We start from the raw sequence: 14033 nt of genomic DNA, 5'->3' as shown, positions 1-14033 counted from the left end.
ATTCATGTACTGAAAAAATTCCTTAGTAACTTATGCTTCCATCATATCCCCCTCTTTTCCAACTAATTTTGTAACCCACAAACCTTCAGTGTATCCTCATAAGAAGCACACCACAAACAGTCACCATTTATATCAGAATCCTTTCCATCGTGTCCACTTTCCCAAGAAACTCTAGTGACCAAATCTGCATGCAAATTACTGTTCTAAACTGATTATGTATTTCATTTTTTCACTATTATAACTTGCAATTTTAAATTGTCTGTAAACAAATACCATTAAAAAAAGTTTAAGTAAAAAATATTTTATTGAATGATTTACAGATGTTCAAAAATATATATACATCAGATTAGTTATGGAGTCTCTTTTACAGCTTTCCGTCTTGATCTTTTTCTCTCGAGTCGAACCAACTTTTCATGATTTTCTCGCTTTGCTTTTAAATTCTGAGCCTGTAAATATAAAAAAACAGTGCCCATTTATATAAAATTAACATTATAGAAGAATGAATATGCACGCAAAGCAAAACTGAAATAAATTAAAACTCCATAGTAATTATATTGTAATTTTTAATATATTAAAATATGTAAAAAAAAAAAAAAAGGGAAAACAAAATGTCTTGAATCATATACATCAACAGTTACCAAAAATATTGCATGTGAAATGTTGATTACAAAATATAAACTTTAAATGACAGAAACGTATTTATTTGAGTTTACTTGCCACAAGAAAATACACACTTAGTCATTGCTTGTTGCCTAAATGATATCATATAGTAACAACAAAAATATCACTGGTATTACAAATCTGCTTATTTAATTCAAATTACATACATGTGTAGGTGGTATGGTGCAACAAAAATATATTAAAAAAAATTGCTCCTAACTTTCAAAAATTCTGAAATTAATCTACATAATACAATATTTATCAAGACAGTGTATAGCTTTTAGAGGTTCTTCACAAAAACTTTTTGAAAATGATAACGGCAATTTTTTAAAGTTAGTAGAAACTGTCGCTAAATTTGATTCAATAATGGCAGAACACTTGCATTGCATCCAAACATCACAAAAAAAGGAACATTGCTCATTATTTAGGTGAAAAAATACAAAATGAAATCTTCCGTATAATTTCTGAAGCTATAAAACAAAATATTTTTCATTAATTCTTGACACTACTCTGAATATAAGCCACACAGAACAATTATCTATTGTTATTAGATTTGTTAATCAAAATAAAGATACAAATATAGCAGAAATTCATGAACATTTTTTGGGTTTTCAATCTGTAGAAGATACCACTGGGCAAGGACTATTTCAATTTATAAAAAATTATTTAAAATTATTGAATATTAACATTTCGGATTTACGCGGCCAAGCTTATGATAACGGTTCAAACATGCGAGGCAAACATAATGGACTGCAGAAAAAAATCCTTGAAATAAATTCAAGGGCTTTTTTTTATTCCGTGTGCTGCTCATTCATTAAATTTGGTAGTTAATGATGCAGCTAAGATATCCTGTGAAACTGTAAATTTTTTTTGGGTAATACAGGAATTATATAATTATTTTTCAATATCTGTGAAACATTGGGCTATATTAAAAAAACATTCGTGTTTTAAATTTGAAACCACTTTCTGCTACTAGGTGGGAAAGTAGAGTAGAAGCAATAACGCCACTTAAAAATAATATCAAGGAAATTTACCAGGCTCTTTTTGATAATACAGAGATGAAACTAAAGATATCGATTCTAGAGTTCATGCAGACAACTTAATTTCAAAGATTTATTCGTTTAAATTTATTTGCTCTATTCATGTTTGGTACGAAATCTTAAGTCTCGTAAATGTTGCAAGCAAAATAATGCAGAATCTGACATTTGATATAGGAAAAATTAGAAAATCTTGATTATGTTATACAAGAATTAAATACTTGCTGAACAGACTAATATTTTGAAAATATTATTAGAACTGCAAAAGTAGCAGCAAGCAATCTTAATATTGATCCTATTTTTCCAGACATTCGCAAAAGAACAAAAACAAAAAAGTTTGGTTACAAAGCATCAAATGAGACAATGCATGATCCTAAACAAAATTTTAAAATAATTTTTTTCTTCGCGATTTTAGACACGACAATAATTTCAGTCACGGAAAGATTCATACTCTTAAAACAACATAGCGAAGACATAACTTTAAAGAGACATTAGCAAATTAAAAGATTGGAGCGATGAAGATTTAATGAAATATTGTAAAGATTTGCACTTAAAACTGAGTGACAATCAAAATTCCGACAAATATTGATGGTATGACTTTATTTGAGGAATTAAAAACTTTGCAATGTTTTATTAAAAAAGAGTCGGCTCCTCAGGATGTTTTAAATTATATATACAAAAATAAATTAACCGACACGTTTCCGAATACTGCGTGATGCGTATTTATTTAACATTACTAATATCCATAGCATCAGGGGAAAGAAGTTTTTCAAAACTGAAACTAATAAAAAATTATTTGCAGTCAACAATGTCTGCAGAGCATCTAACGGATTTATCAATTATATCAACTGAAAATAATATTATGGATTCATGAGACATTATTAAAAATTTTGTGGCGACCAAAGCAAGACAGATAAATATGTAAAATAAATCTATATTTATACTAATTGTTATATAGTTAAAAGCATGAATCCAAATTATCTTCGTTATGTAATATTTCTTTTTATATTAAAATAAAAGTAATTTTTGTTTATATATTAAGGAATAAACATTTTTGAAAATATTTATTATTAAAAATTTCTTATTTATGAATTTCAGTGATTACAATGTTCTACTACTGTTAAATAAAATTTAGTTTTATAAATGCGTATAAACTGTTTTGTACTTTTAACAAAATAAAATTTTTCATGGAAACTTATTTTATGGGGGCGCTGAAACCTACCCCCGGCGCGGCACTGCATAAACACTCAACAGGAAACTTCATTCATAATTCTGTCATTCAGTTTTGATTCCTGCTTTACAGATACGGTGTATGTACCTACTGATAGCTTTACTCCCGTCTCAAGCATTTCCTCCTGAATTATGCAGTGTAGCCAATGTAAAACTTTTATAATTTCTGATTTTAGCATTTCTGATTGAATATCATCTACTCCAGCTGCATTTCCACCTAAACTACTGATGTGTAATCTTGATTGCATTCCTCTTGAATGTTTTCTACCCCCAGGTTTTCACTCTCATTTAACAATCTTTCCAAGCAATTACTCTAAACATCCAGAATATCTTTAGTTTTTATGTCACCATTATCATCTCTGATTCCTTTTATCATACCCACCTTCACTTTTTGCCCACACAAGTTTTTCAATAGTTTTCAGAGCATCACCAATGTGTTCCCACAACTTAGCAAAAGTCATGGCAATACTTTGGTCTTACCTGCCTTGCATTTTTTCTTATTTAACATTGACATTTGCTGTTTTATCAGGAACTTTCAATAAGTACGATTTCTTCTTTACCACCACTGATTTTCTATCTCTGGAGATAACCATATGCCTCCATGGATGAATCCTTATTATCGAGAAAATTTTAATTATTCAATTGACATTTTCTTCTGATTTTGTCAATAATTCTCCAAGATTTGATTTGTTTTCAAACAATTTATTTTTTTCTGCAATAGTATTTAGGTATTTGGGCTAATAGGCTCACATTAGCTGCTGATTCTTAATTATTTTTAAAACTTTGGACATTTTTATTTTCAATATGGTATTCATTTTTACTGTTTAAAACTAAGCAGTGATCACTTCCTATTCAAGAGTATATTCTTGTGTCCTAAACAAGAATACAGCAACTAGCAATAATAGCAGTCAAATCAGATTTCTTATTTTTGTGTATGCTCTCAACGTTATGCACATTTTTATGCTGGAACATGACTAGTCCATGCCCTGAACAGAAATCCAGCAAATATTTACCATTATTAAATGTTTAAAGAAAATTTGGAGAAAAAAAAACAGCTTTGCTTTTTTTCTCCAAATTTTCTAAAAACATTCTCTCTCTCTCTCTCTCTATATATATATATATATGGTCCACACATACAAGGCCACAAGAAATAGAGCACATTGGTGCCATGTGTGGGCAAGAGGAACAGAAGAAAAGAGGAGTCTGTTCACATTTTGCTTGAACAGCTGAGGGTTGCATAAGGCAGAAATTGAATGTCTGTAAGAGAGGGATCAATTAACTGGGCTGTCCTCTTTTGAACAAAATTGAGCAATCTTAGAGAGGATTTTGGTGCTCCACCTCAAATATGGGAGCAATATTCCATGGGTGGGCAGATTTAGGCTTTGTATAGAGTGAGCAGCTGTGAAGGTGTAAAGTAGTGTGTTGTGCCAGGAAGGACTGGAGGTGCATGTCAGTCCAAGAAGAGAAATCTGATCACATTTGGATATCTCAGTATTACTGAAGGGAAATGGATACGAGCTTTTTCTTGTAAGAAATCAGACAGAACTGAGTTTTGGTGACAGTGAAGTTTAAAAGGTTGTTCTTGCCCTACTGGGATATAGCTAAGAGATCTGAGTTCAGGTCCCTGGTAATGGTAGATCTTGAGGGTTCTAATACTTGAGCACTACATGGTTTGTTGAATGAAAAGGAGGAATGGAGTATATTGTCATCAGCAAAGCTATGGATAAGATTGTAAGTCTGAGAGAGCAGATCATTTATATACAAGAGGAAGAAAGTGGGTGAAAGAATAGAACCTGGGATACTCCTGAATTGGTGGGGAAATCTGAGGAGAGTAAACTAGCCACCTTAGCACGTAGTGAGCAATCAGTGAGAAAGTTGGTGATCCAGTTGCAGAGTGAGGAAGGCAGACCATAGGTTGGCAGTTTGTTAAGTAGGCCATTGTGCCAAACCTAATCAAATGCTTTGAAATGTTGAGGACACCCCCATGTGAGTTTCTCCAAATTTCTCCATGCTTGAGACCAGAGGTGGGTGGATAACAGCAAGCAAGAAGATCAGCTGTAGTTGCAAGTAGTAGAATCCATACCGCTGGTCACTGATTAGTAGGTATGACTCTAGGTGGTTCAAGAATTGGGTGTTGATGACCTTCTCTATAATTTTAGAGAGAACAAAGTGTAAGTGAGAGTAATTGGATGGTAGTTCATTGCTTGACTTTTATCACTCCCATAAATCCACATAGTCTTTGCCTAAAATTAAGAAACCCTTTCTGGTCCATGGATGAACTCTCTTCAGCTGCCTTACCATCAACGACATGTGGAAAGAACACTGGTCCAACAATCTTCCACCAAATGGCTTCCTGGTTGAAGATCCCTGTGCTCTGCAGCCTGCTTTTGCTCTTCCTGAGAAGATTTAGTCATCTTTCAACAGGATCAGAACTAACCAGGGCAGATGTGGCTACCTACTATATAAATGGAGACTGTCAGACCACCCTCGTTGTGACTGTTCCCCCGTGGCCCAGACAATCACTCATATTGTGAATGACTGCCGAGGTCGTGGTCTCATGGTCGTGGCATCCAAGAGGTGATGGATGAGGCCCTGGATTGGCTTTCTGGACTGGGCATTGACCTGTAGCTTCTTTCTATTCCTTTTGCAATAAGAATAAATAAATCGCCTTTCTTTGGGACAGGCTGGATGTGGTCCTGCTTCCATAATATTGGGTAGATGCCAGTTGAGTAGGCTGGATTGAAGAGGCAATACAGGATAGGTGTTAGTTCTGGGGCACAATTTTTTAACACAATAGGTGGGATACCATCAGGACCAGATGACTCCTATGTTCCAACACGTCAGGATTCTTCAACAGACCACAGGGTTCCAATCACTTATATTTCTGGCATCTCGGAACAGACTTGTAGAATTTTGAACAAGTATAATCTCATTCCCACATATTTTCTGATCAACAAAATTTATCATCTGTTGCCATCTACAAAAGACAAACTGGAACCTCTATCATTAGCTGGCGTTTACCAGATAACGTGTGAATGTAATCTGACATACTTTGGACAAACAGGCTGTTCTGTGTAAAAAAGAATTAATGAACATCAATATTATATTGAATACATGAAACCTCAAAAGTCTGGTCTGGCACAACATCCAGTTTGATAAAGCTCGTCTTCTCCATAGATGCAGGTTTAAATATGAATGTCTTTTCAAAGAAAGTTGTGTCCTTTTACATCGGTCAAATCTGAATTGGAATGATTGTTTCTCTCTCCCCCAAAATTTTGGGAGATTCTTATCTTATATAACCATCGAAAATAGTTTTTAATAATATTTTTAACAGTATTATTTATTAATATTAATTTCCAGCCTGGCAACAGCTTTTAATTGGTAAACCACTGACTGCTGTATGTACTTTGTATTCCCTTTCCTTTGATTTGCTTGTTCCTACACACTGATGTACTGTTATTTTCAGTACAAAATATCTGTACTCTCATTTTATTAAAGTTAATTACTGTGGTTATCGTATAAATTATTTATAGTCATGCCACAGGTACCTTTTATAGATTAGATTTATTTCTGATTGCTTTTTACTACTGTTTAATAATTTATCATCTCATTTAAAAGTTTCGTTATCTTTAATTTTTATACAACATTGATCATCTCTAATTACTTCTGTAGTACTATTTCATTCATTTTTAAGCCACCTTCATGATATCGTCTACATTCTTTTCAAAATATTCCAATGGCCTTTGTTTATCTATTTTTACATATAACTTAGCTTTCATGTATTTTTCTCTATATTCCCTATATATATATACACATGTCATTTGTGAGACAGCAAATAGCTTATTTTTTTATGAATTCTTCAACTTTCTGTATCTATATCTTCCCACTGTGAGTTCAACTTCACATTCACAGGCTAAGCCAATCAATATTTTCTTCAGACTTGCTGCTTAGCCTCTAAGGCAGGGGTTAATATCCTTTTTGAGCTCCAGAGCACTTTTTAAGATGAGGAAGCAGTACTAGGGACACTCCCACCCCCCCATACTCCATCTTTCTTAAAGCAATCAACAATCTAGATAAATTTATGTTGTGGATAAATAAACAAAAAGATCATTGTAATTTTGTTTTTATTGGAAAGGAACAAAAATGTTTTAAACAAATTAAATAAATTGTGAAAAAAATAGATTTTAATGAGATTCTTGGAGTTGCATATCATAGACAAGTCCTTCATAGTTGGGAATATAAGATGATGTTGCAGTTCGCAAACAATCGTTGAGATGTTCATCCTTTAGTCGCAATCTGATTTTATGATGTTTGTGGTGGAAAAAATGACTCACACAAGCATGTCGATAAAAAAAAAAAAGATGTTATCTTGTATGCACAACTTTTTAAAACAGGAAATCTTTCTCTGTCCACCAACCTTCAAAAGTTTTCATCACCTTTATATGACTTTAATGTGATATCATTCCTGAGATCTAAAATTTACAGTTCTGCTTCTTCTTGTTGCATTGTTAAAGTTCGTAATGAGTTCAGCAATTTTGATCACTCTAAAGTCTATAAAAAGGTTTAAAAAATGATACCATTTGCTCAATGGTGTTGAACTGCTGAAACCTCTTGTCAAATTCTTTCTGAAGCACTTTAAGCAATTTAACAAACAATTTTGGGCAAACTCTCTGTTGTCAACCATTTTCTTCAGATCTGGGAAATGATCCACAAAGTCAGCTTCTCTTTGAATGACCTGATCGAGCTTATCATCATCACAATTATCCTTTCCTTGAAGTTCCAAGTTTAGAGAAACTGCTCACAGTTCTTTAGAACTGAAAAATTCTTATCTCTTCAATCAAACTCGCAAATCTTGAAAGTACTTCTCCTTTGCTTAGCCAGCGAACTTCGGAACGAAGAATAAGATTTTTTTAGTTACATCATCGGTATGCTCAATGAAAGACTTAAAGAAGAGGACAATAACTCTTTAAAACCCAAGAACTGCTCCCAAAGATGCACTGACTCACTGATACTAACTTTTAGCTGAAGAGTTAAATTTGAAGAGAAAGACTAACTGCTGTTGACACACTTTTTATGCAGGATCTTCCCACAGAATCACCATATTCACCTCGACAGCAATATAATCAATATGCTAAGGAAAGATCTTAAGTTATAGATGATTTTTGTTGCAGTGTGAGACTATGCAACAAAATTAATTTTCCTTTACTTAATGAAAGCTTGAAGTGGTTAGGAAAAAATCACATGTTTATTTTCTAGCATGGGGTTCCCATATTATCCAGTCCTCAATCCACCATAGTACTAATGCACTATAGGTTTACACAATCGTTTGTGGTGGGATCACATAAATAAATATATATATCAAAATTCTACATTCTACTACAGAGACCAAATGTGGAACATTTTCAGGCTTTCAATAAGTACAGTGGTGGTTTTACACAGGGCAATGAAAATAATCCACCACTTAAACACATTCATGTCACAGTGGAATTTGAACTTGCAGCCTGTTGACACCGTTTACACTGGCAAAGAATATGCCACTGATATTAAGTGCAGTAGTGCATTTTACTCAATCAGTTAATTAAAATTTAATTGGCAATACATAACAACTAAAGATAGGAAACAAAAATGTACAATGCTAAAGAGATAAAGATCAATGGTGCGAAGTAGGACAAATAATTTAAATTTTAACACCTTAGTGAATCTTATTATCTAGCTTACCTCTCTGTTTTTCCTTTTCTGTCCAAAGATGATCTTATCGTACAATTTCTTCTTCTTCTTAGGAATCATAAGCACTGCAAGCCTCTTTTCTTCAGCCTTTTGAATCTCTTCAGTTTTTAGCTTGTTTCCCAATTCTACTTTTCCCTCAGTAACAACCATTTTAGGTTTTTTATTACCTATAGATGTCTTTGTTTTATTTTTTCTTTTGGCATTCTGTTTTGGATCCTCATCTATAATGAACAAAATGTTAAGATTAAAAAAAAAACATTCCTTAATTTCGTTTTTTTTTTTTTTTTAATTTGAATAGGCAGTCTAATGTGCTCTAATTTCTTCTAATCAACAGGCAATATATGAACATGTCTTCAATAACAATGTTGCTATCATGTAAGTGCACAACATACAATCATGGTATAAATACATACATAAATATATGTATATAAGTAATTACCATCTGAATATCTTTCATTTTAACATAACATACAGCTAAGACAAATTCTGTGCATTTACAGATTAATTCTGTTCAAGTTAGGGTAGCAAAGCTGATAATCTATCTAGTGCAGTGATCCTATAATACTAAATGAAAATAAATGCACAGGATTTTTCTGTACTTTTTTACCCTGTTAACCATATATATTGTTTCTTTGTAAAACTACATACTACTTTTTTTTCCCTGTTATTCCTATAAAGTATCTTTATAGTAAGGAGGGTCACTTAAGGGTTATAGCTAAATAACTGGAATGTGGATAGCTAACTAGACTTCTTACCTACATGTCCACTACTCACTTATTTGTGGTGCACCTTGTTAGTAGGAATCTACCTGGGCTGGCCATTAAGGACTTAGCTGACCAAATTTCTTTCTGTATAGGTTCAAACCAAAAGAAAATGGAGATACAACATGATGAAATTTCATGTGACCAGGACATTCTCCAGTTAAAGAAGGTATCCACTGTTTTTGTCCAGGAATCAAGGCAAACAGTGTAAAGTCAGCTACTGGAACAAACTATAACAACTCAACAATTATTAGAGTTCAACGTAAGTACCATCAAGAGAAAAGAAAGACAAAAAGAGACAAGATTCTTCTAAATAACTACTACAGTGTTTTTATATTCAGACAATTATGTCTACTAAGAAAGAAGTGGAAGAACTTTCATCATTTTCAGCAAAAATGCTTTATCTAATGAAGTTCTGGATATAAATCCTTTTGTTTCCTATAACTTGTTAATTAATAGGATTTCCAATTGCTGACGAGATGCCAGCAAGGATAAATTATCACACAAAGTATTATACTTTGCACAGCAGCCATTAAGAGCATGTTCCAGTGAAGCACTGGCATTTACACTGTCATGAATGCAATTTGCTTTAGGTTTGTTTTGGATTTAAAAAAAAAATCATCATTAAATTCCTAATATGTACCCTTAAGAGGGTGTACGGGATACTATGGCAGCACTACTTGATTAAGTTTACATTATTACTAACCTTCTATCACAATTTCCTCCAAATTAGTTTATCACTTTATATCAATATCTTGTATTTATCTACTAGAGCACTTCTCACTCCCCTGGATCTTGGTCTTCCTCTGGGTCTTTTTCCTACCATCTTGGCAAAAAAAACTGCTTTGCTTATTTTTCTTTTTCTATTCTGTTTAGGTGATCATCCACCTTAGATTAGCCATGCTCACACATTCTTGAATGCTAACAATGTCAAGGCCTTTCATCATAATATTTATTATTACGTAACATCTCCAGGGAGTCCAAAGACTCATCGAGGGAGGGCACCTACTCCACAACTCTCTGTCTCCACCAACTGCAACTACCTTCATCTACACTAATGCCATCTACAGCCAATCATCACCACTAGTATTTGCACAGACAATCACAGGCATCCATGGCAGGATTCGGATATGCTAACCACATGGAACACTAGGCCGAATATTCTCATTTTTAATATACTTCTGCCATTAATGCCATCTGTTCACTCCCTTAATTTTTCTTAGAACTCTTATTTATAGTCTTGAACTTTGATCAACTATTTCTAACACTTTTTCTCAGATTCATAAATGAAAACTAGTTTGAACACTACCTCATATTTAATTTGCTATCTTTAGTTAAAAAAAGACTGAATTCTTACTGGCTGTTGTTTTCTACAAATGAATAAAACAAACAAGTTGCTTGTTACTGAATTCATGAAATTCTTAATAGAATGAATAGTTTCCTCATCCCAGTTTAATCTTTCCTTGGTTTCCAACAAGTGATCAACTGCTGGAAGATAAAAATGCAACATAACAAATGTTTTAAAATAAAATCCTTTTCTGCTTATAATGAAATTACAGCAGCAACAGATCAATATTTGATTTTGGAAGATCCTAGCAGAAAACCTGATTCATACCAGATATGATTATGCCTTCTAGTTTTGTTGCTATTTCTTTCACAACACAATAATTCTACTGTAACTTATATGACAATAAAAAAGTAACATGACAAATCTCTATAACAATGATCAAGACAGTTTTCTTTTTCATACCTATTACTTTAACAGTTTATTTTTTATGGCCTCTATCCATGAAGGTTGTAAACCTATAATTTATTAGCATTGTGGATGGAGTAATATTTTTTTTATTTTTTTTGGAATTTTTCAAAATTTATTTTTTGTTATTATTTCATTTTTTTTTTACATAATCTACCAACACTACTCTGGAGACCAATCATGATGGGATTCGAATCTACAGCCTGTTGGTGACAGAGCAAGTATGCTAACTATCTGGCCAAACAAGCCAACAAACGACTTTACATTTTGTGGTTCATTTATCAGAGAGTGGGAGAGGGGAAAAAAAAAAAAAAAAGTTTAATATGGTCTTCTTTGATCAACTGTTTTATTTATAACCCTGTTTCTCAGATCCATAAATGACAAATAGTTTGAACAATGCCTCATATTTAATTTGCTATTTTCATCTAAAAAAAAGGACTGAATTCTCAATGACTATATATATATATATATATATATATACATACATACATACATATATAAAAATGGATACAAAGTCTTTAGTATCCAGTGATAATTTTACACTTGTTATCAAATTTAACCAATGTTCAAAAATTAATTCCCATTTTGTGTCACTTTTTTTTTTAATCATTTAGCCTACAACTTATTAAACCGTGGTTACCTGATTTTTTATTATTATATAGCAATCCTACTGCAAGATACTCATACTGTGCATGTGTGTGTGTATATAAATACATTGATATAAAACTAAAGGGTGAAAACCAGATAACTGGGAGGAGACTTCACATAACTTTCAACAAACATAGAAAACTGACAACGGCTTTTCACCTAATGGTTAATCCTCACCTTCTCATGGTGGCAGTGGTGTAGCTAGAGCTTTTGCTGCCCCTCTCAATGCACACCAAAAATACTACAAAAAATCAAAACGACGTATAGAGAAATAAATTAAAACACTATATTTATTTTTGGGGGTGCTTAAGGGTCAAAGCTGTATAACTGAGAGGAGACCTCCACATAGCCTTTAAAGGAATGTGGAGAACCAACCAGGGCTTCTGACCTAATGTCCAATCCTCACCTTCTCGTGGTGCACCCTGTTGGGTATCTACCTGGATACTGAACGAACGAGGATGGGCTGGCAATTTGGGATTTAGCCAACCAAATTGTATTCTTATTGGCTTAAACCAATATACAAAATGAATGATGGTACAACATGACAAAATTTCATGCTGGCTGGAGTGTTGCCCAGTTACACAAGGCCCCTTGTTTTTGCCAGGGAATCAGGGCGAACAGCGAAAAGTCAGCTACTGGAACAAACCCTAAAACACATCCCAACTCAATGTCACCAGAGTTAAAGATCGGTACTATCAACATAAGAAGCCTGAATGGCAAAGAAATGGAGCTAGCTGAGGAGTAAGATAAGTACTAGATTGACATAATAGGGGCGACTGAAACAAAAAGGACAAAAACTGGTGGACAAAAACATGCTGGTGAGATCTTTCTGAGCAATAAATACAAAATGTTATATTCAGGTAATAACAATCAAGGAAAAGAAGGAGTAGCGATAGTATTCAACACAAAATACGAGGCTAGTCTTCTTGAATGGCAGGCAGTCGCAAATAGAGTGATGTAGGCAAATATCAGAATGGGGAATTGGACAATGAGACTTATTTATTTGTGCCTATGGTCCCACAGAAGGTTCTACTAAGATAGAAGTGGAGGAATTTTTTGATGCTTTAGAGAAAGCAACTGACACAATGAAAAAGGAAAAGTTGGTCCTTGTTGGGGATCTAAATAGCAGAGTAGGAAATGATTGTCAGACATACAAAAATATTTTGGGAAAATTTGGAGAAAAGAGCAAAGCTAATAATAATGGCAAATATTTGTTGGATTTCTGCTCAGGACATGGACTGGTTATTACTAACACCATGTTCTAACATAAAAATGTGCACAAATTCACATGGAGAGAAGAGGAAAGGAATAAGAAAAGTCTCATTGACCATGTTATTAAATAAATTAAAAGACAAACAGCTATTTTTCTGGCATCCTTAATAATAATTAAGGGGATACAAATCCTTTGTTGTTCAACTGCCAGTAAGCAAAACTCTAAGATCGAGAACTACGAATCTATGAGTTTCATATATACCGAAAAACTATCGGCGAATCCAAGTGTAATGACCACGTGGTAGTACAACACCAAGGCAACTCGAAGCAAAGGTGGAGCAAGCTCCCTCGCTATTCCTGGTATTTTCTCATAATGTAAAAACACAGCCCCTAGGGGGGTGTAATACTGTAATTACATTAGGAGGAGAGGTCACTACCCAGACCGGTTTCAACCTTTTTTGAGGTCTCATCAGTGAGTTGGTAGACCTGGAAAATAATAAGGTTTAAGTGAAAAACGGTTTGGCTTTTAATTTATGTTATAATATACAAACACACCTTTATGGCATTCGTATAGTAAAGGTATGCAAGTTTTTTTCACTTAAACCTTGTTATCTTCCAGGTCTACCTACTCACTGATGAGACCTCAAAAAAAAAAGGTTGAAACCGGTCTGGGTAGTGACCTCTCCTCATAATGTAATTACAGTATTACATCATGAGAAAATATCAGGGATAGCGGGGGAGCTTGCCCCACCTTTGCTTCGAGTTGCCTTGGTGTTGTACTACCAAGTGGTCATTACATTTGGATTCGCCAATAGTTTTTCGGTATATATGAAACTCATAGATTCATAGTTCTCGATCTTAGAGTTTTGCTTACTGGCAGTTGAACAACAAGGGATTTGTATCCCCTTAATTATTATGACTATGTTATTGTTGATAGTGATGTTTTTTCTCTGGTGCAGGACAGAGAATTTGAAATTGGAACTGATCACTATTTAGTCTTGAGCA

The 14033-nt window shown here is 33.6% G+C and overlaps 1 protein-coding gene across 1 annotated transcript in view; it reads right to left on the bottom strand.

The window, feature by feature from the left end:
- Positions 1-285: 285 nt before the first annotated feature.
- Positions 286-14033, bottom strand: part of LOC150095644 (pescadillo homolog) — a 136418-nt gene continuing 122670 nt past the window's right edge. The window contains exons 14-15 of the mRNA XM_090409919.1: positions 8646-8875; positions 286-446 (exon numbers count right to left, since the gene is read on the bottom strand). Of these exons, the coding sequence (XP_090266045.1) occupies positions 351-446; positions 8646-8875 (326 nt within the window). The 3' untranslated portion in view covers positions 286-350. The remainder of the gene's footprint in view (positions 447-8645; positions 8876-14033) is intronic.

The sequence above is a fragment of the Typopeltis vanoorti genome, chromosome 20, assembly GCF_054136105.1.
Source record: "Typopeltis vanoorti isolate ZY-2024b chromosome 20, IOZ_Tvanoo_1.0, whole genome shotgun sequence".
Classification (NCBI taxonomy): domain Eukaryota; kingdom Metazoa; phylum Arthropoda; class Arachnida; order Uropygi; family Thelyphonidae; genus Typopeltis; species Typopeltis vanoorti.
The sequence above is the reverse complement of the archived record's forward strand: the minus strand, read 5'-3'. Positions and strand labels throughout refer to the sequence as shown.